Source organism: Symphodus melops, assembly GCF_947650265.1.
Source record: "Symphodus melops genome assembly, chromosome: 18".
In the NCBI taxonomy this organism is placed as follows: domain Eukaryota; kingdom Metazoa; phylum Chordata; class Actinopteri; order Labriformes; family Labridae; genus Symphodus; species Symphodus melops.
Window position 1 is genome coordinate 13834976 of NC_136708.1, and position 27984 is coordinate 13862959.

At 42.0% G+C, this 27984-nt stretch overlaps 1 protein-coding gene across 4 annotated transcripts; it reads left to right on the top strand.

Annotated features, from left to right (window-relative positions):
* The first annotated feature begins 26 nt into the window (after positions 1–26).
* On the top strand, positions 27–27982 carry spire1a (spire-type actin nucleation factor 1a). Of its 4 annotated transcripts, XM_079368237.1 has the most exons (20): positions 27–552; positions 4392–4423; positions 12538–12819; positions 14870–14995; positions 17720–17794; positions 17958–18122; positions 18693–18779; positions 19115–19244; positions 20284–20325; positions 21201–21248; positions 21581–21735; positions 21958–22039; positions 22156–22298; positions 23029–23052; positions 23419–23448; positions 24322–24459; positions 24544–24614; positions 25144–25171; positions 25269–25432; positions 25533–27982. In XM_079368237.1, the coding sequence occupies exons 1-20, from the start codon at positions 204–206 to the stop codon at positions 25804–25806; spliced, it is 2445 nt and encodes an 814-aa protein (XP_079224363.1). In that variant the 5' UTR covers positions 27–203; the 3' UTR covers positions 25807–27982. The 4 variants fall into 4 exon arrangements, with proteins under 4 accessions (XP_079224363.1, XP_079224364.1, XP_079224365.1 ...); XM_079368238.1 differs by lacking the exon at positions 23029–23052; XM_079368239.1 differs by lacking the exons at positions 20284–20325; positions 23029–23052.
* The last annotated feature ends 2 nt before the right edge of the window (positions 27983–27984 follow it).

Below are 27984 nucleotides of genomic sequence, written 5' to 3' on the forward strand. Positions count from 1 at the left end.
AGCAGCTCCTGCATAGAAGAAGGCGGGCATTTAGACCACGCGGAAGCCTCCTGCCTTTCTCCCTCAGTCTTCAGTGCTCCTCGTTCACGTTCACACTGGAGATTTAACAGCTGATTAAGAGGTTCACATCTGTCTCTGTCAACCCGAGCGGGACCCTTTTCATTCTGCTCGTCGTTATTTCGGTATAATGGTGTGAAGAAGGTATGGCCAAGCGACCGGGGACCGACGACGGGATGCTCACTTCTCCGACCATTCTCCGGGATTTCGCCTCCGAAATGAACGCCGGAGAAGTGAACATGGACTGCAGCGACGGAGCCGTCGACCTGTCTTTGGAAGAAATCCTGAATCTGTACAGCCAGCCGATAAACGAGGAGCAAGCGTGGGCAGTGTGTTATCAGTGTTGTCGGACTTTAGCGCAAACGCAACGGAGGAAAGGCTCCAGGTCCGCCGCCGGCGCCTCGGTTTCAGTCTATCCGAGGAGGATCGAGGGACCCGGGGATGTAAGGATCTGGAGAGACGGGACTGTTAAACTGCACTTTGAAGACGGCACAGGTAAACAAACTGAGAACAGGGGCAGGTGTCTCAGTCACAAACTGGGATCATTTTTAAGTAACTGCGCAGCTAAACGAGTGGCAGCCATGAATTCTGTCCATTCACATCACTCGCAGGCCAACCGATGGAGCATCCTTACAAAGAGGCCATATTGTTATGTTGTCTTCATCCAGCCATGTGGTGAATCTGTTTACAGACCTCCGTGGCTTTTTAAAAAAAAATAATACATCACATATCATCGGATAGCTGATTGGAATCAGTATAAGGGAGGTTTATGAGAAAATAGGCCCACAACCAGCCAGGCTTTGTAAAAACAATAAAAAATGACGCACATTATTGGTTAATTCAAATGACAGTGTTGGCTGTTGCAGAATGGCTGCATATTTTTTTTATTTGTTTTTAAATCATTGTCATACAGCAGTCGGATACCTACAGTAAACAATGAACCATGTGATGCAGTCAAGCTGCAGCGCACCTTTGGGTCCAGTCCAGAGCAAAGCATTCAAGTCAACGTCAAGACCATACCGTGCAAAACCTCTCCGATGACTCAGCCCGAACGATTAGTGTTGTCACAATAAGGTGAAAGGCACAGATGAATGTATGTGCAAACACGGGTAATATAGTGGGGTGAAAGTATGTGGAAAGGCGGCTCGCATGCTTAACTGTAAGAATGTTCCTGAGCTATATTTACCTCAGGACTCAAACGATTGGCAAATGATTAGATGGCAGTTCTGATGACCCTTTCCCAACGTCTTTGCTTTTCATAATCACAGATTTCCAGTCCTCTCAATAAGTTGAATATCATCAGGGTTTTTTGATTTATTTTTTTCAAAAACAGATTAAGTGCTGTGAAGATATCATAATTGTTTTTTCCACTGCATTCTGACAGTTTATTGACCATACAGTTAATCTTATGAGCATAGTCATCAATCTATCACTAACGTGTGCAATAAAAGGTGACCAAAATGGCCTTATACACAGTAGATTAGATTTATAATTTGGATGCTACCTGAGAGCATTCAACTCTCTGAGAAGCTACTAATGTTAGTCTAAGATGAGGAATCAACATGGTTTATTTTTTAGCCTTGTAAATATAAATTCTTTGTCATGATTGAAAGGGGTGGAACTCTTGTCGGGCTTTGTTCCCTCCTTGCACCATTTTCATTTTTTTGGAATGTGTGCTAAACAAATAAACTCAACTATGTGCTGAGAAGTACAACAACAATGTAGATTTGCAAACACGTTTCTGGTCCAGAATGCTTCCTCATTCCTGTGCGCCTGTCCAGGTGTGTTAAAGATGTACAAAGTGTCTCAAAGCCTTTTAAACTGCATTCCATTAATATGTGAGAGATGTAGCTGGGTGAGAGGAGGAGGTGTGGCTGTCGACACGGCCTCGGGCATCAAGGTTAGGTACTCTCCCTCTCTCGGGAACTTATTAGCCAACATGTTTTTTTTTTTTTTTTCTCTCGTCTCATTTCCCCCACCGCCTGATCCCTCTCTGTCCGTCTTCATCACAGCATTTAATCAAGCATCTGTGTTTGCTGTGTGTGGGAAATTACACTCTCAAAATAGATAGATTCAGCCAGTGGGGCTCGCTGTGAGTCTTGGCAGCAGCAGATATAGAACAAAATGTGGTGATTGGATGCAGAGACTTTAGAAGTCTGGGTACAGATGAGTTTGGAGATTAGGGGGTGGGAGAGTCCTTTGCTTCTTCTCTGGCTACTGGATGAGGTATTTTGGGGACAGCCTGGCTCTGTCCTGAATCTTCTCACTCGGCCTGGCGATGACAGAGACCTGAGGCTTATTATTAAGCTTGGGAACTCTGCAGCTGGTCTTAAGAGACGGCTAACCAAGCAGCAGCAAATTGATGCTCACACAACGCATGCATGGGTCATTGACAAGATTGCAAGATTTGGTGAACACAGTTAAATCTTTGAAATAGCTCGCAAAGCGATCGGAGCAAACGACAAAGTGTTCGCTTTTGTGACGCAATCAGAATCCCAACTCCTCTGCAGGATGGCAGCAAAGAGGCCGAATTGATGCATGCTGCCTTTTCCTCCTGCAGCCGTATCTGTTTACATGCAGCGTGGGGAAGAGCATGTTCCCATTCGCTGTGTGATGCTTGAAGAAAAGATGCTGCTTCAACATGAGACACTTGTTTACCACAAGATCTTCAGTGATTCATCCCAACAGTGCAGTATAGAGGAGTTTGGTGCGTGCAGTATTTTAAGAGGAGCACAATGCAAACAGCTGATGAGGGAAACAATTAGAGCCTAGCAGATATATGATCTATTATGTAGCTGATCTGGGCCTAAAACAGACTTCTTGTTTTAAGATATGTCCTTTATGTTATTATTATTATTTTTTTTTTGCTTGGGGTGATTTACATTTTCTCACCTATAGCTTACAGTGCAGTTTGCAGTAAATGTAGCACAGCGTCACAGCTAAGCAGAAGGTGAGAAATCAGAAACTATAATCATGTAAAATACTCCTTAAAATTGTTAATAGAAGAAAGCAACCATATATAAGCCTAACATTTTAACATGGATGTAGAATTAATTTTATATCTACATGGGACGAGTTTATTTTCAGTGCAGCTCAGATGTGACCTTTGGGCTGCCATATGTGAATTGAATAAAGCTGTAGCATCCCTTAAGGATTGATTTTGACTGTTGTGGAATCAACAAAACAACACTTTTTTTTAAAAGTGCTACTACTGACACAGAGGTTGACATTTCTGTGAATAGGTTGTTCAGAGCGACTCTGCACACTGCTCCAAATATGTCCGCTCTGTGACTTACCCAAGGAGAAAAACAAGGAGCCTGGGCCAGGCCGGGACAAACAGAGGACCCTGTGTTTCTCAGACGACCGTTGGTAGATGACTGTAAACTGTCGTGACCTGCAAAGGACTGAGCTCTTCAACACGTGTTTGCTCTATATTAAAATTGTCATTAGACGCAGCCAAAATAATCTGACTAGTCCCATCTAATTTCTCCTTTTATTGATGGAATTTGAATAGCTGTTAGCTATCAAGCTGGAGAGGTGACAGCATTGACCAAAGGTTCCCATTTATATGCGGTGAGCTAATTCGACCCTCTGGACCGATGTTAAAGTCTGACGATCTATCGCACGGTTTGTACTTTCAACCCTGATATTCTGCAGGCAGCAACCTTGTGATAACATCAGTAATATGAATGATAAAGCTGTCAGAAAGTTAAAGTGAACTCTCACTGAGGGAGAGAGATGTACTGTGTGTACTTTTCGAAGCCCGCATTTGAGATGAAGTGAGATGGTCTCAAAACAAGAGATAAGATTCTCAAACTCAGCTGGTTGCATGTTTTCAGTGCAGGTGTTAGTACAGATACAACCTCAGATACAGGGATGAATGGGTTAGTTGGGGGGGGGGGGGCGGGGCAATGACTGGATGTCTCTCTCCTATGGCTGTTTGAACTGTCATACTGTGTTACATCCAGCCTTCTCCCACAGTGGCAGGTTTTTGACACCATGTGCCTCAGGCAACATGAAGTGACTGCAGAGAAAACATACTCATTTATTCAGTCGCGGGCGACGAGTTTAGCTGTCCTCTGCACTGCTCCACTGTACTTCTCATGCTCCTTTTCCATTCTCCGGTTTAATATTTGATGTTGTGTAACGTTGTGCGAGGTGTGATCCCTCTCTCCGTTGTCTTTAAATATGTCTTCCCTAAGTGAACAGCACACGCACATGAATCATTCACAGGGCGTGCTTGTCTTGTTTCATTGTCTGTTACTAATTCGCACAATTTAAAAACTTACTTCAGTTTTTGTGTTGATAATTATTTCTGTGTTCTATCATTACAGACAAATACGGATCAGCCCCCACGTCATTAGAGGTGAGTTTCATATTAAGCTTTTCATACTTTTTCATTTTGTGTACGGTTGTATAACGAGTGTTAGTCACAAACCAGTTTAATTACCCACAGGATGCAGTAAGTCGTTTTTAATGCTCTGTAAATTCACCTGTACATTTAGTTTCCCGTCTTTCACTGTCATGTATCACAGATGTAACTCTGTCGGAAGCTGTTGCTTCTCACTCTTGACGCTTTGAGGCGCGCTCACTCATTACCTCACCATTAACCCGCTGGATCGACCGGGCCTGAGCACAGTTCTTTGAAATGTGCCAGGGCCAAGGAAGAGCACCGACTCGGAGCACTCGCACTTGTCAAGCGAACTAGACTTTTGAGGTGAAGCGTGCTTCAGTGCGGTATGGTTTGCCTCGTGTGAGTTCGCCCTTACATGAGCAATCAACCCACAGGTAGACTTGCGCTGCCACAATGTGCTGTAGAATTGCTGACCGTGGCCTTGAGAAAAAGTATCTCATTGTCGTTTTATTAATGGTGAAATAACAATGGTATTTATCGTGATAATAGCTTGTTTTTTTTCTACAGGAACTGGTAGAGGTCTTTTTTTTTTTTTTTCCCCATCAAAACGTCAAATCTTGTGGAATGTTCCTTCAGTACTTGTTATTGCCGACACATAAAACTTAAGTCACCTCTTACCAATTATTGCGGCGTTCAGCCCTTGTGTATTGCAAGAAGTTGCTTCCATATTGTGTTTTTTTTTTTTTTTCCAGACCAATCAACAAGCATCATCCTTTCAGTTAGCCGTATGGAGATTGAGCCGTGACCCGTGATGCTCTTAACATGAGTGAGTGGGAGTGAGCTCTGCACAAACGGCTCTCTTTTACCTCATTCTGCACTTAATGTGTGTGCTGCACTCTCATACTGAAGGAAGGGCACTTAAATGAGAGTACTGTGTTCTCCTTCTCTTTTTAGTCACAAACACATCACTTCCTGTACTATTATACACCCAACATCCCCACCAGAGCCATGAGAAGAGGACATGTGGCCAGTGTATGTTTGGTCAAGCACGGATCACTGATGAATACTGGGAGGAGAAGTCTGTCCCAAAGCCTCATCATGTGTACATACAGTAATTACACATAGAGCTCTCTGTCAACTCTGAGAAGTCTGATGGTCTTTCATGTTTGCTTTGCAGCCCATGTGATCACAGGCATTCACAGTCTGTGTGTGCGTATGCATGACTTAGTTGGAAATTCCTCCACCTCAGCTGACAGAATGTGGATGAAATCCTGTGATGAAATCCCACGCTTCAACTAGGGGCTGCTCAAACTACTTTAAAAAAGTGTGCATGCTCTGCTGGTGCTTTTGAAATACATAACATCTTACACAGTGGTTATTTGAGAAGCTTAGGGTGGCAATCTCTGAAATCTGCTACGTCACTAGACCCGGAGAACACATGTTTTCAAAATATGTTTCCTTCTCTGTGAACGTCATTGATTCAACACTTGAGGTCACATTTAAGAATGGGATGGGGTTCTCTTCTTGTTCTGTTATTTTAGTAATTGTTTCAAAATCTATTGGAAGGAATGGCATGGAAAGTGTATTCACACATTAAAGTCAACTTTAAGATTGTTCTGAATTACACAGAACTAGCAAATGGTTGCAATGACATTCCATCAGCCTGAGCTGTACTTGTTGTTTTGTAGAAACTAGGGGCACAAAGCATGCTAACACGCTAAACTTGAATTGTAATCATGGCTAATGCTAAACCTGCTAAATGTTAGCATGTCAGGAAGCACTTTTGAACATGTGAGGGTTGCGAAGTAAGTTAGCGTTTAGCTTAAAGTGAAGCTGTTCCAGCCTCAGTACAGCCTGACCGCAGGGAAGCTATCATCCATTTATTTTTAACTATTTGCTTTGTGTTGTTTTATTTATTTTTTGGTTGTTGGTAATGTTTAGTTTAGTAAATCTCTTTTATGACCTTCCATATGCTTCAGATGTACGTTTGGTGTAGTGTAAATTGAGTGTTATCAGGCTAACATGGTATATGCTAATGTATATGCTACACCTGCCTAAATGTACATCTGTGTCTTTGAAAAACATGTTTACAATGGTAATGGCAGATTTGAATTTAGCTGTTTGTCAGTCAAGCTTCACAAAGGGAAGCTTGCGTAGCAGCAGTGGATGATGCTTTTGTTTGGACTGTGCGAAATAAGATTTTATCTTCTGAAAGGCAGTTAACAGGACCTTTAACTTTTTTTTTTTTTTTTTTTTTTTTCAATATTCTCTCGCGAGTTCATGTGAGAGCATTAAATCCATTTTCCATAGTCCCGTGTTCCTTATTTTGGACCTTGTGGTTCGTGTTTTGACTCCTGTGTTCCTAAATCCGCAGATAAAGCGGTGTCACTCTCGGCTTTAGCCCACAGGTGTCTCTTAGCGTGCCTCCTTAGCTTGTGTTACATTGACCTACTTTCCCCTCACTTAAACCAGACTATCTGTGTCGAGATAATCGTCAACACTGCCACACAAGGTAGCATGCTGTTATTTTTCATTCAGGTCGGTCATGAGTTCCTTTTGTCATGCTCTGCGGTCCTGGTACTAAATATTTAGGAATTAGTGTGTGAGAGTTGCGCCTTCTGTTGCAGGCTTCAAGACTAGCTTAACCCAGTTTGTTCTAAGTGAAAGATTAAGGTTGGATTAGAAGTAGTAGTATCCTATTACAGGTTCTTCACTTTGCCAGGTCTGCTCAGGTGCCATCAGCCTGACTTTGGACCAAAATGTAAGTTAGCCACTAGCGTCATGCACGATGTTGGGTTTTGAAATGGAGCTCTAAATAAAGTGCATTTCAGGCATTAGCTGATAGCCATCAATGTGTCATAACTCATCTTGAGAGTAAAATTGACCAACTCATTTACCTACCTGTCTTTTATTAAATGTTAAGCCAAAGGTTTAAATTGGATCTTTGTCTTCACATGACGTCCTCTTTCCAGATGGTTCCGGATAAGATGTGATTGGCCCTGATGCTGCTCAAGTCTTGCGTTTGTTTGCTTGTAAACTGTTTACAGTAGTGGCTTCCACACTGCAGCTGCTTGAACAGGGGCTGCATGTATCTGCATGTGAGCCCCGTGCTTTATAGCAGTGACTGCAGGCAATGAGCTCTGGCAGTTTTTCACTCTCGTCAGCTGTGTAGATCTTATGTAGTGTAGCCCTTTTAGCTCAGTCGTCTGTTTGTTTGCTTGCATGGCTTTAAGTTCAGACCTCTTGCGTTGATGGCTGGCCCCATTCTGAGCCAAATATCCATGTACCACTGACCCCATCGCCACATTCTGCTTTTATCCCGATCCATCAATCGATTTTTGTGACAGACAGCTCCAGGCACCGGTGCTGCTCGTATTACAGCCTCCAGGGTTGTGCACATGTGCTTACAGAGGAAACTGACATCTCACACAGGACCACAGAGTCCATTTTACCCAGTTATTTGAGTCAGGGAATTCTATTTTAATTTGTTCTTCTCTTTAGTCAATCCTGAGATATGGATTGAGTTTTCACGTCAGTGTGTCAAATTTAAGGAGGTCTTTTTTTTTTGTCAAGATTTTCCTGGAGATATTTGGCTTGCGTTTAGGGTCATCATTTTGGTAACTGGGACAACATTCAGTACATCAGGAGGATAAATTTAGAGTTGTTGTAAAATTGTCGTTCCTTTTTGGTGGAATGATTTTAGCCTTGACAAATTGACTTCTGTGTTTCTAAGGCCTTTTTATCCTCTGAAAACCAGATTCTTCATTATATCATGTAATCCCATTGTTTGGAGGACTGCAATTGTTTTGAGTTAAATCTAAAGCTTGTTGTTTGTTTGCTAGAATTGAGCTATTTTCAGCTACGATTCGAATGTCGCCCTGACAGTTTGACAATATCAGTGATCAGCCATCTGATCCGCAGCGACACTTTCTCCTTCCTCAGCAGTTTCCGGCTGACCCTCACAGATGAAGCGTGCATCATCAGACTCTGTCCCACGATGAACTGTGATAGTGATGCTGCAGACGAGAGGAGGCAGATTTTGGGCTCTGGTGGTTACGCAACTGTCTGTGTTGTGATGGCTCTGCTCTTACTGCAGCAGAGAATGCTTCGGGCTGCTCGGCTGTCTGCTTTTCGGGCTGCAGTGGCAACAGTGTCGTCATGTCAGGCCAGAGATTTGCAGAAGTCTGCAAGAATACATCAGCTTTCAAATGCTGCAGCTGGATCTTTTTCATGCATTATATTTCAAATCGATGCGAGAAATATATATATTTTTTATCAAAGTGGCTTTATGATCAGTATAGTACAGCTTCTCCTGCTTTAACTTTAATTCTTAATCTCCAGTGATAATGAGAGAATGTCAGCCTTGTTATAGATCAGTTATAAATCAGCAGAACCACAGATTCCAGAAAGTCGGCAGTAGTTACACGGACAAGTCGGCCCTTTCCCATCTCATGTGTTTGTGAGGCTGTTATCACGTTCCCTTAAACACAAACGGCTCATTCTTTGCCCGTCTGCGTAATCTTTGACTCACTGGTTGCTCCTCTTTTTCTCCTCCATTGAGCCGGATGATTTCTGTCTCTCCTACATTTTCCTGCCCTCTTTAAGTATTTCTCCTACGTGAATTCAGCGTTAGACTGGTAACTCTTACTTCTATTAAAACTGAGGAATTTAAATGTGAGAATCTACAAACACAACAGGGAGTAACAGTATGAGTATGAGAAGGCATTCTTTACTGTTTCACTTAATCTAACTGTGAGAAGCTCACTTTTTAGCATTTCCCAATTGTTGTGCTATAATCCTTTTTATATAGTTTCTTAGTCATGTACTGGATATAATTTTTTTTACATTTGTATGCTCATTGGAAGCCTCCGCTGGTTAAAGAGGTAAGACACGTGTCTTCTGCAGGGACGCTGCTCTCATCAAAGATACTCTGAACTCCGAAGAATTTGGTTTTCATCTCTTCTACTCAGGAGGCCTGTGACGGTGGTTCCAATAGAACAAGGAGGTTTTTCATCATTAAACGGATCATTCTTGGAAAACCGAAGCCTGAAGCTTTTCTTGTCATGAGCACTGATTTCATACAAGATTTCAGGATTCGTAATTTGTTTTGGGGCTTGAGAAAATGTGACTCCGTCCTTGTAGAGGATCGAGAAAACTCTTTTTTAGGATTAATATTCCACGTTGGTTCTGGTATCAAGTGAACAGTAAGGACCTGGATCCACTTGGCCTCTCGCTACCAGCCGCTGTATGAGCCACTCTGCTCCATGACTCTTTATCTGTACGTTTTCTTTACTGTGAGCATGCTTGCTCTCATAATGATCTTAATAGCTGGATAATAATGACGCCTCTCCATCATGCCTCCAAACAGTAGACTGAAGCTACAAGACACCATGTCATTGGCTGGTTGTAAAGAGCGCCCGTGACGTAAATGGCGCCCTTCTGAAAAGTGGAAAACATTTAAACTAGAAGTCGCACAGAAAAGGTACAAGGAGAAAAAAAAAAAAAAAGAGAGAGAGGCAGTGGGCACTCAGCCTTTTCCGCCTGCTGCTGCCAACGCTCTCTCCTCATTGGGAACAACTGAAATAAGAAGCTGGCACACAGGCTGTAAGATGTAATCCTGTGTCGGTGATGCTTTATTTTTCTTTGACCTCCAGACGACTCCTCCCGCTGCATTCACTAAGAACCATCGGAAAAACGTTTCCTGTGTTACCTGCAGTTGGCTGCAGTGAGGTGGAACATATGTGTGCTTCATCCACCATGGCAGGCTTCCATCGAAACTCGGGTGGAGCCTAGTTTTCAATTTGTGGTTTGCCTCGAAACATTTTCTGCCCATGCCTGAAACCCAGCGGCGGATTTTCTGGCTGTCTTTCCAAACTTTTTATCATCATACTTGTTCCCCCTGCCCCTCCTGCTGTGCCCATCTTTTCCTCAATCCTCTGAGTCACAAGACTGCAGAGGATAGTCCAATTTTGTATAACGGAAAAACCAAGCTTTCTTTTTCCTTCTTCCTTTTGCGTCAATCGCCTTAGTACCAAGTATTGATCTTTGAGATGAACTGTTTATTGTATTTAACATCGACTCAAAGGGAGGCATTATTGATCCAAAGAACTCAATGTCATTACACATAAAGTAGCTCAGTTATATTTTGGTCTTTTGCAGGACTCAAATAATTGGCAAGTAAGTCAAAGCTGCTGTTATTCCCGCACCAGTAAACCCGAACCTCGGTCAAGTGGACCAGATTATCTCAGTGCTTTAATCAGTGATGTAGTGAGCCCGTCGCTGCTCAAAACTCCAGTCAATGATTTCAAACCTGTATGTGCTGCAGAGGGGAATTGATGGGAAATCTGCACATGCCTCACCAGTATAGAAATAATTCACTGTGAAAGGTGCTATATAAATAAAATGTACTTACTCTTAAATCTATTTTAATCCAAGTGTTTGAATTTGACATGGATACATTAACATTGTCCATGCACGGTTGTAGATGCACTGTGCTCCAATGTAAAGCTCCGTCGCTATCAATGAAACCCCTTGTGCTGTTTGTCGCTCCAGCAGGCCGTAGCGTCACCGCCCACTACAGCGCATGTTGTCCTGCAGAGGGATTATAAGGTTACGTAATAAGACACTAAGGAATAGAGTATTTATGTTCGTCCTGGTACAGGATTATCAGCCGCACACAGAGATGTTGGATGACTCATAACAGTGTATCAACAAACGTGATCTTTCAGGAGTGCAGCCTCTTTTGACACGTTTTCGAAAGACTTGTTTTACTTTTTGGACCAGGCAGTGACACATGTCAAAAAAGACAAATTGTAAAAACAACCTATCAGAAAGTTTAACCAAACACGAGTGCTGAACATTAACTCTTGATATTATGTCAGAGATGTAATGATTTTTCGCCTCGGCTGCTGAAGTCAGTGAGCGCTCTGTGTAAACCTCACCTCAGCCAGGTGCTTCTCCCTGGCACCTCACCCAGCTTTGGCAGCCATGCCCAGCAACAGCACTCACACCCTCATCAACGTGCAGTTTTAGTCGGACACCTCCCTTTCTAAACACAATCCCGCATTCCTTTCTGTGAAAGAACATGCAGTACAGTGAGCTTATATTTAATGGGCTTGTTTCTTTTATAGCTTTAATGTGTTTGTTGTTGTTACCACAGACATGCTGTGAAGCAATGTGGTTTTAAATGGCAGAAAGAAAAATGCCCAAATAAATTATTATAGAAGTTCTTCTTGAATTGGAAAGAGAGAGGGGAAAAAAAAAGCCTGCCAATTTCATTTTGATCAGTAATAAAAAGATTGCATTCTGTTTACTGTTTGGTAGAGATTGCTGTAAAAACATTGAAGCGCACCGTTAAATGTTGGCAGCAGAAACAAATATACAGCAGTCAGCCATCACTCTCAGGGATCTCTGCATTAAATCCTTTGTAAACAGTGCAGACACGGCAGCTTCGAACTCAAACAAATCTCATCTTCGGAATTATAGAAACATGTAAAACATTCAACTCACATTTCTTTCTAAAACACCCTTAATGCAAACACACAGCCTGACGTAGGAACATACATAGAAATAGACCGATTGTCTTCAACATGATGAACAGTCATTAGAAAAAAAAACTTGAACATCTTTCCTGCCTCTCCGAGCTCGGATGAAACGCGTTTTTCTTTCCTCTGTTTTTAAAGAGTTTTCCTGGTCGCCTTGTCCCGTGTATAATAAGCTCATTGGACTGTTTTGCGGTTGATACATCTGAGATATGTGGCGAGATTAAGCCAACAGGACACCCTGCACTGAAAGTAAACGTTCAATATTCTGGAGGGAAAGCTGTGCTGGGACGAAAGCTCCTCGCGCTGTGTGGAGGAACACTGTGGCCTAATTTCCCTTCAGGTTTTGTGTGTAGGAACAGTCATCTTGTCTGCCGAGTTTGTAGTCCACGTAGTTGTTTATCTAACTCACCCAGAGGTGCTGGAAAACTGGATCACTTCTATTAGGATGTGCCATTTATTTTGAGGGCAGCAAGGACAGACAACAAAGCTGTTGCCTGTTAGCGAGAGAGAACATGATGTTGGCACACAAAACAAAAAGCTGCCCTTTTTTCCATGTTAACCCCTCTTTCTGTTGTCCTGCAGATAATCGACTCGCTGGGTATCATGATCTATAAAGCACTAGACTACGGCCTCAAAGAAAACGAGGAGCGCGAACTCAGCCCCCCGCTGGAGCGCCTCATCGACATGATGACCAACATCCAGGAGTCAGAGAGCGACTCGTGTCCCGACGAGGGCTACGAAGCCACCGAGGAGGAGGAGGAGGACGAGTGTGAGGAGGAGGAAGGAGAGGACAAAGAGGAGCTGGTCTGCGCTACAGGCACCGGTTCAATCACAAGCATCCGCAGCTATCGAGACCTCATCATGGTAGGTCGTTTGAAAACAAAACCGAAGAATTTTCACATTCAAATGTGGAATACAGTCAACAATTCTCTCTAAGCTCTGAACATTTCCTCCACGGGCCCGTTTGTGTTCAATACCATGTCGGCCTACTAATAGAAGTGAAGTATGGATTGTTCAATATTGCTATCAACATATGAATTATGATAAATAATCAAAAACTGCAGGTTCCATATTATGAACGTACACGTATACTAAACTGGCAACAATTAATCTCAGGGGAGTTTATGGCTAATAAAACTGTAAAAACATGGTGTAAAGCATGGATGTTAGTCAGTATGTCAGATGTAAACATGTTGAGAGAAAGCTTGTTTACATGGGATCATTTTTCTTATTTACTGCGAACGTCCACAACGATGAAATTCCAATAATTGCACAATCTCCCTTTACTGTATTTTTAGAGATCTTTAAGTCAGGTCTGTTAACAGGCGCTGCATCAACAAATCATTCTCACTCTCCAGCCCTGATGGGCGGTGTCACACTGCACATTTCCCAAATACTCTCTGAATATGAAGTTTGTCATTAGAGCTGTGGAAACATGATGGTATTTGACAAACGGGCTTAGGAACTTTCCCAGCCTACCTCCTCCCGTGTAATGAACCCGGTGAAGATCACAAATGTCTTTTTTTAATGCCGCATGCGTCTGGCTTCAGCTCCTCATTCCTCCCAACAATCACTCTCGTCTCGAGTGTAAAAATGCTGTTATGACACGGCCAGATTAGATAACTGCTCATTCCTGCCTGACCTTCTTTCCTTTCCTTGTTCTCTGGTTGTCCATCACACAAACAGAAGTGGGATTGGTGAGGGTTCAGTGACACGTAAAGCTGACGGTAGGTCAGCGCAGGACAGACCTTGCCAGCGAAGCACCCAAATCAGACCGGAATAGTTAGACAGCGAGTGTCCTGACTCTGTTTTGTCACGCTTTAGCGAAATAGAGCGAGCTAAGGAGTGTCTCCATTTGTTGTTGACGATTAGCGTGATGATTAGCGTTCATTCAATTATCAAAAGGTTTCCCACAAAAGAGGCCATCAATTAAACAGCAAATCTTTAACCCCAAATATTTCTGTATATTCTCACTTCTAAGTTAAGCTGTGGGTTTTTTTTATACATTGAATCTAAAGCAATGGGGAAAAAAACAGACAATTCTGATTTTGAATCATGATAGTAAAGATTCACTGCCCAGGTGTCATCTCACCTTCAGTGAATGAGGAAGCACATTCTGCTGAGTCAGACATTTTTGTGGTGATCCACACCTCAGCTGAAAACAACAAAAATATGTCATCAGTCTGGTTTTCTCCTTTTGTGTGAGCTCATTTGACTGTGATGAAAAAAAAAAAAAAGTATTTTTTTTTTCTAATCTAATAGGTCAGAGCCTTAAATGGTGTGGTGCTGAAGCCGGTCAGGGTGTGTTGCACTGACAGAATCATCTGGTTCACACGGTGGAATCATACTCACAAAACCACCGGCTTTGACCAAATAATGACAACCACACCAGCTTCAGGTGTACTTAAGTCTGCAGTAAACATTAGCATGCTAGCGCTAACACGCTCATATTCCAAGCAGGGGAACATGATGAGCTGTACACTTACCCAGCAGTAGACTGTACTGTAGCAAGGAAGTTAGCATTTAGCATAAAGCATTGCTGTGCCTGAGCTGTAGATTTCTTATCTGGGTTGAGTAAGCTTGAAACTAAGCTGTAAAATGAACAGCATCAATGTACCTGGCTAACAAGGGATGTGTATTTATAATCCTGATGTAGAAATCTGGGGAGGAGATCTGACATTTCAACATGACTCACTTTTCTTCAGAAGAGATCTTTGAAGGAGGACTCGCTTAAAGACTGTTTGCCCACTTCTGTTGCTTTAAGATGTCATCATATCCTGATTTATCATACATAACGACTAACGAGACATATTGACAACAATGTTATAAATAAATTTATGTAAAGTCTGCTCTATTAGCATACACATTTACGTCATATATATAACCCATTCCTCTTTTGTTTTCTCCTACACAGTTATGTTCTTCACACCTCCCGAGCCCTTCAGACGCCCCCAACCATTACCAGGCTGTGTGTCGAGCTCTCTATACAGAGACAAGAGAGCTGCGCACCTTTCTGGAGAAGATCAAGAGCGCTAAAGAGGTAAGAAGCTTCAGCATGGGACGTCTGTGAGCTAATGAAGAATCTAGTGAAGGCAGGTCACAGTCAGTCTGAAGCACAAACAACAACCATCTGCTCATCCACTTCCTCAGAAGGCCCAGAATCAAACTCCAAACATCGGACTCATTTACATTCCCTCCAAAACTGTCGGAAACTGAAAGTGAGAAAGGTGAAAGAAAGTAGCACACTCCCGTTCCTGGGGTTTACCACTCTGCTTTGATGAGACGAACTGTGAGGGTTTAATTGGTTGTAAGATCTGTTAAGCCGACAAGCTGGGATGTGAAAACATTTCGGCGGTGTCCAGAAACACAACGATAGTCATTTCACAATCCACGACGTGGTCCTGAAGTTTGTTTGCGTGTCCGCGCCTGACCTCCTTGTCAGAGCGACTGAGAACACAACATTGCTTTCACCAAACTCGTGACTTAACCCGGCATGTGGACGTGATCTGGCATCCTGTTTTCATCTCACTTCATTAGCTTATTGGCAGATTTATAACTCTGAGTGGAACGCTGGTGCTCGAGTAATCGGATATGAGTGATGAGGGGTTCTCTTATGCGTGGCAGCGTGTTTTAGACTTTTTAACCAGCTGTTAATCAGGGTGTGCTTTTATTTATTCATTTAAGTCACTAATTAAATACTGAATCATTGAAAATTGAATCAGTGTGAGCAGACCCAGATATTACAAATCAATTTGTAGTGTGGTTGAAGAACAGGACAGTTTTGTCTGTAGGTGAAAAATGCTATATTCCATTATTTTATAGATGGGACTGCAGAGAGAGTCAGACTGTGACATCTGTGGGCGAATAGAGTGGGGGAAAATTGTGCAGATGTCGAGTGTTGGACTCGAACCCTGGGCAGCCACGAGGGCTGTAGCCTCTGCACATCGGCTCACAATCTAAGCGCTCGGCTGAATAAAATCCCTGACCACGGCGTTTTGATATGCTTGTTGTACTTTCGATTTTTGCGCCCGAACATCATAAAGCAATTCACAGATTTGATTGGACAGCCACGATGTCAGGCGTGGGTGTTTCTTACGGAATTGTTCAACGTTGAATTCACGAGACAGATCGTGGATTATGTAAAAATGCGTTCGCCCGAGGTCAGACAGAACAGCAACAGAGCATGAATGGCTGACACAAGTTTCATGGTAACAGTGTTGCTTACATTCTTTTAGCAGGTACAGACTGCAAATACCTTTTTCTATTCTGGTATCCTTCTAAAAGCCTTGACAGAAGACATTACCTTTAATTGAAACTATCAGCCTCTGCAAATCATATTTTCTTTTCAACTCACAACATACACTTGGCTTCTCTCCAGATTTACGTCTGCTGCAATGAGTCTCTCACACGTATTATAGCTACACGGGGGAGGGGGGATGATTCTGTGAATATACTGTTTCAAATCCAAAATGAATGAATGCATGAAAATACACACTAACGATAATGTACAGTGACCAGTTGAACTCTGACGGGGTGAAATGTGGAGTTACAATTAATTGTATTGATTGTAAAAAACGTTTTAATCTCTTACTGTTCAACTTGCGTCCATATAACAAAAATAGCCTGAACCTGAAGCATGCCTAAAACGAGCCCACTTAGTCTATATTTCCTCTTTTTGGCCACAGTGTCCAGCGGCTGATAGACGCAGTACAACACTTTTCTACCAGTTGATACAGAATCCAGTATAAAGGTGGTGAGAAAATGATCACCCCACCCTACTCAGGAATTCCTAATGGACTTCAAATGAACAGCATGTTCACAAACGAGTTCATGTTTGTTGCTCCCTGATTGAATTGAGGTTGTGAAGAGATGTTACCACATGACTTGTCAGCGTACAATACGGTGCCGGCCGTGACTGCGACTGTTTGTATGAATCATCTCAGCTGTCTTATATAATATCTGGTTGTAGAATCAAGTGTAATCTTACTACAGCCATTTAAGTAGCTTACAGAGGAGAGGGGAGCCACTTTGTACTTCGTCCAGCACTCTTAGGATAACTGCTAATGAGTGACCATACACAGTAACACCTCAGCGTTCATATTATGAAGGCAGTCACACGTCTTTCTTTTAGTTCGATGATTTCCTCTTTCTTCATGTCTGTGTCTTATCGGCTTCTTCTCGTAGGATTCCGTACCGTCTGCTCTGCCAGTCTAGAAATAAATCTGAATCTGTCACTTGACATGAAAGGTGTTAATTGGTGTCATGGTTAAAGGAAAAAAAAGCAAAGAAGTGCTAGGTGGGAAAGGAGGAGGGATAGGGATTGCAGTGAAGAGAAGGTTATAAAGGTTGAATAGCTGCAGAAGTGTGTTTAAGCAACAAACACAGATGTAGAAAAGCAGTTTGTAGTGCTAATTCAAATAAACCGTCATTTGAACAAGACCTTGATAAGTGTTAGTCCTCAAACTCGTAGATAGGTATGTCAAGCTTAATGTTATGATAAATAAATGACAGATGAATAAAATTTTTCAGATCACGTTCATAGTATTTTTTATAAGCTTTATGAAAGGAGTTCCACATATTGATGTTGACTACAAGAACAGGGGTTCAATGTCATTTGTCTTATAAGTGGCTACTGGATGCCTCAATTTTCTGTCAGGATCAATGAAGTATTCATCACTCTCTCTCACCGTACTGTTAATACAGCTGCTAAATATCACGCCTCAAGAAACATTTTTATCGTCTTTAATGTTTCTTCTTTGTTCAGAACCTTCGGAAAATGGAGGGTGGCACTCGGCAGGAACCTGATAGAGACCTTGACGAGCTTCAAAACGCAGACTGGGTAAGACGATTTTGTACTTACTACACCAAGCACCTTAAGGTTGAACTCTGTGACCATGTGGTGTTTGGGTGATTGTTTACGTAACTTAAGCGTGCCAGTGTGTTCAGATTATAACTAATCGCATCATTCCTTTTGATTTTGTTTGTTTTCATGCCTCCACCAGGCACGGTTCTGGGTGCAGGTGATGCGAGATCTACGTGACGGCGTGAAGCTGAAGAAGGTTCAGGAGCGCCAGTACAACCCTTTACCCATTGAATACCAGCTCACACCGTATGAGATGCTGATGGATGACATCCGCTCCAAACGCTACAAGCTGAGAAAAGTCATGGTGTGTGTGAAAGCGAATGAACTTATTCTGACTGTTTGCTATAGGCCAGACCTTAAAGGTCACATATCATGCAAAATATACTTCACTAGTTTTAACTAATGTGTCCCTGGTCTGTCTAAAAACCATCAAATGATGAGAAAGCATCAGCATCCGTCTTTTGCCTGCTTCACTTTGCAGAAAATATGTGCTCAAACAGGCCGTTTGGAGAGTTACCCTCTATGACGTCACAAAGGGCAGTAACCCCTCCCACAGCTGTTTTTTCTGCCTTCTCATCTGAACAAAGAAAAAAGACCAAGACACCAAACTCCTTCGAGAGGATCGAAAACATAGCTCACTTGAATTTAAAGCTACAGACACAGAAACAGCCCGGCCTTTAGCGGGGCTAAAATAGAGGTTTATCGGCATGATGAGAAACGTTACAGACATATTTTGGGGAGCTCTGACATTCATTTAAACTTGTTAAGAAGGAATATAATGTTTGATCTTTAAATGTAGCTTCCCATCAGCTCCCATCTTTTCTGTGCCGTTTTGAATTAAAAATCTAGACATTACATTAAATTGTATTTTCAGGTGAATGGAGACATCCCGCCGAGGTTAAAGAAGAGCGCACATGAGGTCATACTAGAATTCATCAGGTCTCGACCACCCCTCAACCCTGTGAGTAATACACAACATGCCATCTCTTCTTGCTGCTCCAGATTTCTACTTTAATTTTTGTATGCCAGTAAAAGAAAAAGTATAATCCGGCAAATCTTATTGAATCTGTCTGTTTTTATTCTAGTACATTGGCAATAACAGGAAATGCAAATGTCAGGGTGTGAATGAAGGGACACGCATCTAAGTCACAGATTCACATTGAGTCACCAACATGTGATTATGAACACAACAGTTCAAAGAAATGCATTAAGATAAACGCATTACAGAGGGTGGGAAAACATTGTGTTTCCATGGTGATGGCAGTGTAGCGGGCTCACGTGCGGTTGTCATGACAGGTCGCTGCCCGCAAATTAAAACCCCACCCGGCACGTCCACCGAGTCTCCACGAGCGACTGCTGGAGGGCATCAAAGCTGAGAGGAAGCTCCGGCCCGTCTCACCAGACATGATCCGCAGGACGCGCTTAGGTGAGCAGGTTGCACCCATGAACGTACAATGTTGAATGTTCATTTGCACAAAGTCAAAACTTCTTGCTGGTATTTCTTTCCACTGAAACTATCAAAACTACATTCTTGTTCCAATTTGCTTAAAGCATGGCTGTGAACTGACTGCATGAGACTAACCCGTCCTCTCAGGACAAAAACCATTAACTATGGCTGAATCATTTGTAACTTCATCCGTCATGGTTACTCTAACAGGCTCCGTCTCTCATTGATCCGTTCACTTCATCAGAAGTGTCACAGTGTTTAAACAAGGATCACTTCCACTGCAGCCCAGAGCCTTTAGCTGCTGTTTGACAGAAACGTTGCATTTCTTACTCTGAATGTGATTTACATCGGTATTCTTCTATTTATTTTTACTTTACTGGAGTATGTACTTAAGTAAAAGATACAAACGGAAGGATAGATACAGTAATCCTTTTGGCTTGCTGTTATAATACTCAATATGTTTAGCTCTGTTTAAGGCTTTAGGCCTAAACAGAGCAACACATTTGAAAATCCTGAGTTACTGTTCTGATACGTCACCAGGAACCCCTGAAGTCTGAAATCCGACTGTGAAACTCGGAGCAACTTCAGTAGTCCGAGTTAAAATCCAAAATCCATCAAAAGTAACATTGAAGCTGTAACTGTTGTTTATTGGCAGCTTAGTTTTACTTTTGTGTAATTAATTCAGTCATACTGAAAGTATCCTGCAAGCTTGATCTGTAGTCCAGTTATTTTTGCACAAAACTATCAGTGTTTTGTTGTCGTCTGGTATTGAAGTCATCAAAACAAAGGTACTCGTCGAGGCTTCCAGCTCTTAATCACATTCAAATAGCAAATTTAGTCGGTGCGTACCATAAATCTCACGTAGTCTCAACACGTTCTGTGAACATGCTTTGAAAAAGTGTGTTTTTAGTATCATATTGAATTTTGTATTCAATTTGGTGGTTCCTTAACTTTATAATTCACACAGCCTCTCTTCCATTTCTTTTTCTTTGCCCCCAAACATGGGCGATTCTGTCAGTCATGCGACCTCTTAGCATGTCTTGCAGTTTCGACTCATCAGGTAAAGTTGCACGTCACCTTTTGTGTTTCTCATGTGTTCCTCCTCGTGTTTCATTCCAGGCTATTTCAGGGCGAGTTCGTTCTTCAGGCACAAACAAACACACCCTTCTTTTCTTTATTTCATACTTGTGTTGTGCAGATGTGAATGACACTCTCCTGTCACCTACTGGCTGCTGTCACATAGCCAGTGCACACGCCTACTACAGCCCAGGAAAAGAATGGGTCAGCACAGTGCAACCCGATCTCGGCTCCTGTTTCTTCTTCTTTCTTTTTTTTTTTGTTAAGCTTTTGGACAGGATGTAGATTCAAAACACACATCTTCATAGCAGGATGTGTGTAATTTATCAATGATAGAAGCAGTCGCGCCATGAATTGGCCGCTCACAGGGAGGTTATCTCTGGTCTAGGTGAGGAGCGGGATAGCCATTGAGTCAGAGCCAGCAGGGTGAGATTACAAATCAGCACTCTGCACCCTGCAGCCAGTCGATCCTGCTGGTCACCCTAATCCGTTCTCTCTGTAGAATATGAAAAGTTACATAACACTTCAGCAGTCAGCAGTCCTACCTCAGGCAAAGAGCTGAATGGCAGATGTCAGGCTGAATGAGGCTCTGCAGGAAAATCAGGATAATGCAGATGGATGCGCCGGACTTACCTTTTGCACTGTGGCTGCACTCATCGTCCCTCCCTTCACTTCCTTTTCACTCCATGCTTTTCAACTTCCACTCTCAACAGCATCCCCGCAGTTCCCACCCGCTCAGCTAGATGTTTGTTGCTCACATGTTCCCCCTGTGGTACCTGTCTGGTATTAGGGATGGAAAGTTAAAAGTTTTTGGGGGCTCCTCTTAAGGTTTTTGTTCCTTTTTTAAATCCTTCACAGGTGCAGGGAAAAGCATCAGCACTCCTCAGGACTTGTTCCGCACACCAGGTAAAGCTCTCAAAGAGCCATGTTTCACGGGCACTAAGCCAGCCACTACTTCTTGTTTTTTCATTTTTTTGGGGGGGGGGGCTTGAAATAAAACACATTCAAACGGAGAATATGTCATGTAAGTATATGTTTGAGGCTTATCTTCGTCACCATGTGGTCTGCGTAAACAGCCTCTTTGACATCATACTCTAACAATACAAAGACACCCATAGTTTACACCGGAGACACGATGGCCAGCTGCTAAGATAGATAAGGAGACAGCGCATGGGAATTTACGGTTTACTTTGAATACACCATTGTGTGTAACCAAAATTTTATTTATCCACCCACAGACACTCCCGACGCACCCAGGAAGTTGGCCATCAGCACCCAGTCACTGGCTAGCGGCACCACGGGACCCAATCAAGGCGGAGTGCAGCCGCTGAGTCAGAGGAAGAGGCTGCTCAGAGCGCCCACACTGGCCGAGCTGGACAGCTCAGAATCTGATGTAAGATGTCGTCTCAGTAATCCAATATATAAACTTGGATTAAACCGGTTAAATTAAACCGGTTAATGTTTAAACAATTCGAGAGACAAGCCACTGAAGTTTTGGGAATAACCAAAAAACTCAACTTCAAGCATGAACATCACAACTGCCAAAAATGATTTTGTCAAAGTAATGTGAAGCAATCAGCTTTCTGTGACTCCCTGTGTGTGTTTTGACTGACAGGACGAACCCACACGGAGCAGCTCGAGCATGTCCACGTCTTTACTGGACGACACATCGCCGGAATCTGTCGTAGGAAAGAAAGGTAGGAGCTCACCTGGAACTTGTTGTAACGCGTACCATTTAGATTTTTGACCACTATCAACATATTCAGTGTTTAATTGACGCATGTTCTTTTTTTTTTTTGTAACATGTCTCCAGTTCCTCCAAAGTTCCTGCCCATCTCTGCCACCCCGCAGCCAGACAAGCGCAGATCTCCTCAGAGACGACACTCTATCGAGAAGGAGGCCCCGACTAGTGTCCGGCCCTTTGTGCCTCCATCCAGACAGAGCTCCAAGTCTCTGGTATGTAAACTATCCAGGATATTTGTATGACGCCTGTTTTGTTTGTTTTAATCTTTCCAGCACAGATCAACCAGATGTTTCTACATAATCTGAAAATAGATGCGCATAATGTTTTTGGTTATAGTTTGAAGTAATTCCCTTAAATATAATATCGGATTGATTAACATGTAACTGTTGACAGATCTCTTCAAGCAAACGTGCATTGTAGAGTTTTGCAAAATTAAAAAAAATGAACACGTGAACGTCCACAAATTTAGATGACCTCTGGTTAAGTCTGCCAACAACTGTGGAAAAACAATTATTTATCAGTTATATTTACTCTGGTCCTGTGACTAGACATTTGTTATCAATGAGGTCACTGGTTCGCTGAGTAACACAGCCGGTCGTATGATTCGGGTAAGGTTGATGCAAGTAATTGAAACCACAGGATAGGCTGCTGTGTGAAGGGGATTTAGAGGGAAGAGGTTCATTCTCACAACTTACTACACTGTCGCAGTATTTCCTCTAAGCCACCTTTATTTTTGTACAAGCACAGGCTTTGCTTTTACATAGACTCAAAAGTAGTTGAGCCTCTCTAGTAGATGTAAAACAGTAATATCTTTGTTTCAGCCCCCCCCCCCCCCCCCCCCCCTTTCTTGCATACACATTATGTCTCATTAAAGTGTTTACTGTGGTCAGCTGTTTCATGCCACAGACTTAATGTTTTTTCCTACTCCATATACTGCTGCAGCTGAAATCGGATCCCAAAGCTGAGGTAACCTTCTATTGCCATAATCCCACTTCATAAATAAGCTCCATGACAGCGTTTGTTTCTATGTTGTAACGGAAGAGAAACGTCGGGTTTTGAGTAGACACCAGCTTTGATCGTCTGTGTCTGTAATGGAGATATAAACTCGCTCCTCGATGAACTCTGAGGAGGCTGTCAGATGATTTTACTGTCATGGGACTTCCTGTTATGAAGTAACAGGAATGTGAAGAAATGACCGAGTAAATTCTTCTTAGTAAATCTCCAGACAACTCGGCTGCCTCTGTAATGTAAACTTTAAACGGCAGCTTCTGAGTGCTTGTGAGAAGCTGCTTCAGTTTGAATGTCCTGTTTCCTCCTCTGTGTGCCGGTCAGGTGGAAGGTGCCAGCAGTGCGCAGGGCTCGGTATGTTACTGTCACTGCATGTCTTCAAACCCATCCATCTTAGCCACAAAGTACTGTCCATTCAGAGTAACGCTCGTGTACTGGTTAGGTAGCCTCTCTCTCTCAGCATACTTTAATAAAAATAGGTCCGGGCAGTTCAAAAAGACAAAGTGATCTGAAAACAATAACAGCAGAGTCCACTATTTTCTCATCTTAGTTAATGACAGTGAATGATGGTTTACACATTCTCACATATGTGGAATTTCAATTTGGGTGTATCAAGCTCTTAAGATCGACACTAAAGCTTAATGAAAATGTTAAAGTGGTGAAATATGCTCCAAGCTATTAAACGCATCTCCTCAGATTGTCACTTGAGGATGGCATTAGTGATGTGAAAATGTTCTAAAGTACATTTGACATGTTACATTTCATGTGGAGCAGACTGATTTCTAAATTTAGAAATGCAGTAATAAGTTCTACCTGTTTTTTGGTTAGTTTGTAATTTGGACCTGTGGTCAGCCATCAAGCAAATGGAATAATGAAATAGAGCCAGACGCTTCAGACAGCCAACATGAGGGATGTGTTACGTCACAAGCATGCTCTGGATTCTAGTTCATTTTCATGCCATGAAAGCATCATAGAGAACTGATGTGCTCACATTCACCGGCTCATTGCATGCCCGCTCTTTTGGTAAAGTGGTGTGGAGTCTTTTATTTAGACTGCAGGGGTCGTGCCTTTTAACCATTCTTCACATGTTGTCAGTCTCATCACCACCCTTGGTGTCACTTCATGCTGTTGCACTCTTTATTTTTTATTTTTTTGATGGGGTAATCCATTTTCTCAACTGGCTTGATTCAAGGCTAGTTAATTCTAATTCTTGTTTTCTTCCTCCAGGAGGAGTTCTGTTATCCGGTGGAGTGTCTGGCTCTGACGGTGGAGGAGGTGATGCACATCAGACAGGTGCTAGTAAAGGCTGAGCTGGAGAAGTTTCAGCAGTACAAAGACATCTACACAGCCCTCAAGAAAGGAAAGGTACACACCACCTTTTTATTCATGAATTATTATTAGGATGCATTTTTGTCCTTTCTTAACCTCTCCATATTTGTCCTTCTCCAGCTTTGCTTTTCATGTCGGACCAAGAAGTTTTCTCTCTTCACCTGGTCCTACACCTGCCAGTTCTGCAAAAGGTACGTACATTGAATCACTATAATGAAAACTACCAACCCTCAAAGGGAAAAATCAACCGATGTTATACATCAGTCAGTTTACAAGTTACTGCAAACAAAAAATACAGTATATGTGGAAACTGTTTATTTTTCTCCAGCTGCCTGTTATTTGTTTAAATGCCTCATATGATGTCACTTCAGTTGCTTTTCATCAGAGTTCATTATTAGACATTTGGAGACGAAAAAAAATATGGCTGTTGAGTCGGAAGTGAAAATGTCAGACTGTGCTTGGTTTGTTTTTTTTGGCTTGTGGCTACTAGGATAACCCTCTTAACCATATGTGTGTATTCTTGTTGTGTTGTGGGTTCTGTAGGTGTCAGGGAATGAAAAGACATCTCCTGTTCTGTAGTTATATTTTGATCCATTTTGTTTAAAACAGTCCATGAGAGAGCACAAACAAGTGATCGAATTGTAAAAGCCATGTCATGAGATCTCTTAAAGCATCCATTAAGTCAATTGTAGTTAACGTTTACTCTTCCTTCTTCTGCAGACCTGTGTGTTCCCAGTGCTCTAAAAAGGTAAGGGGCTGTTTAATTACATTTAACACACAGACACTTACCAGGCGAAACACAAATGGCATTTTCTGAAACTACTTTGTTGACCTTTTAACCTTAGATGCGGCTGCCATCTAAGCCCTACTCCACCCTGCCCATCTATTCTTTGGGCCCAAGTGCTGTGGCTAAAGGAGAAGGAAGTGGAGCAACTGCTCCTGCTGATGCAGAAAAGAATCTGTTTGGGGCTGGACACAGCCGACACAGTCTACGCAGAAGTGTTTATAAGTATGTCGCTGCAGAACTCCTTCAGTTTTTATCTACCGAGTAAAACTGTGAAATATTTTATGCTTTATTAAATAACTTCTCATTATTTTTGCCTCCTCAGGTTGTCTAAGCACAGCAGTGGTAGCAGCAAAGATGGCCGCTCGCAAGACGAGCCTGACCTGCCCAAGGAGCTTACAGAAGACTGGGTGACCATGGAGATTTGCGTAGACTGCAAAAAATTCATCACAGAAATTATCTCTTCCAGCAAGCGGAGCCTGTGCGTTGCCACCAAGCGTGCCCGTCTCAATCGAAATAGAAAAACCCAATCATTCTACATGTCATCGTCTAACTCTGTCAACTTCAGACCATCTGAACGCGCCATCAGTGAAGTTTAGTTTAGCCCCTCCTTGTGCGCGTCTGTTCACACCTAGAGCTAAGATGTCCAATGACAGAAATATTCACCTCTTAGTCTAGTTTTCACATGGATTGGTTCAGTGCGATGATGAAGTCAGTCCACCCCACCCCAGAGTTAGCAAAGGTTGGGATACCTTACGCAGTCTCAGGAAAAGTTGGCGTGCTTTGATAGATCATGACCGGTCAGAAAAGCAGCTGCCAGATAACAGGGGAGCAATGTTTGTATTGGTCTGAACATTCAGAACACCTCGGGTTAAACGGTTAACTAGAGCTGCAGATGTGACTCATGACCATATTCACAAGGCGGACATTTTCCTCCAACATTTAGCACAGGGGTGGGAAGCCTGGTTTTTATAACTCCTATAAATGTGTTTTTTTAGCAGTTGTTTTCAATAATTGATTAAATTATTTTCGGCTTCTGGAAACCAATAAACATTGAAAATGAGGAGGGAAAGTTGGTCACATTGAAGATAAAACAACAGTCATTCAACAGCTAAAGTTAGCATCTGGCCACCTTCTGGACAGCTGTCAGGAAGTCACTAAAAGCTAATTTTACTGATGGGTAATTTTTACACATTACTTTAGCAAATGCTTACATTCAGATCTAACATTATATAAGCCTGGAATAAACAACTAGCCAGCTAATATAATCTAAGTTTATTTATTGTATCCTAGATAGAAAGGGCTTGAATGCCAGTGACAGTGGCTGGGTTATCAAAATTGTAGTTTTTAATTTGTAATAGAGCCAGATTTCACATCTTACCTTGGTGTTTCACTGTCTGTTTGGTTGCTTCTTTGATCAAGACATGATAAAGTCAGGTTACTAGTATTTATACAAGTTGCGAACTGGAATACAGACGATTAACATAATGACAGCATTTGAGCTTCCCAGGTAAATGACCGTCGTGAGAATATGGCAAATTGCTGTATAATGTATTTCACAAAAGAGCAAAATAAGACAGACTTGAAAGTCAAACGCTGAAGTGATGAGGTGTAAGTGGTAAAAATAAGCCCATCCCTAATCTAGTTTTGTCCAGTTCCTGTTTACTTCTAGCACTCAGGATGAACAACAGATTGTCTTTTGACAGAAAATGCACTGTAGGTCCTGCTGTCAGGTCTGATGGGGTAAATCTCCACCACTCTCCGGCCCCTCTCATCTTCTTCCTGCAACAATTATGCCAAATGTCAGATGTTACATTGTTAACTTTTATGGCAAATGTGTAAACATACATACTGTTCTCCTACACTGTATGGACAACATGTTAAGGAGTACGATCATTTTATGTGGGTGGGTTATTACTTTTAATGTAAATTCAATTCTGTGCCTGGTGCCAAAATGGATTTTGTTTCTTTGAATGCCTTTTGTAGTTCTGGTTCTACTGTACATATGTGTCATGAATTCAGTGGGAGACATTTTTTTAAGTTCATTCCAGGGGTCTTTTCTCTCGTTTCAAGCTGGCCGGTAGAAGCACAGAAAAGAGGGTAAACGAGTGTGTACATGCTGTAAATCTTTATTGTTCAAAATTTAATATAAAAAAACGTTACTTTAATAGAATTCTGATTTAACCATGTTTTAAGATTTCTGCCTCTGAAGTTTCATCATCAAAAACAGTCATTATTATTGTAATTATGTTTGTTATAAAATTAAGATTTTATTTCTATTGTATAGTTTATGAATTCCTCAGTGTTAAGATACTCTTCTAAAATTGCACTTTTATTTGACCAATTTATTGTTTATGTTGGGTCTATTGTCTTAATAACTGTTATAACTTTTTTTTTTTTTTTTTTTTTTTTTTTTCCCACCTCACGGGGGTCCATTGTGCCATGTCCTAGGGTTCCTTGTGAATGAAAGTGTGTGATTGGTTGTCTGTCAGAGAGAAATAGTTGTTAAATCAAACTGAAACACTCCATTTAATTGAATGAAGGCTTTTGAATTGTAAAACTGTCATTGGAATATGCTTTATGAACTCTTGTTCCTATAGTGCGTTTTGTGACGGTTGTGACCAAATGAACAAGTTAAAAACAAGGCCATGTTCTAGAGAAAACATCTATGTGACCAGTTTTATTTGTGACCTCTGTATGGGATGTATGCATGCTGTGCTGTGTCCCTTTGTTTTTATCAAAGACATTCGAATAAAATCATCACGATTCTTCTTATC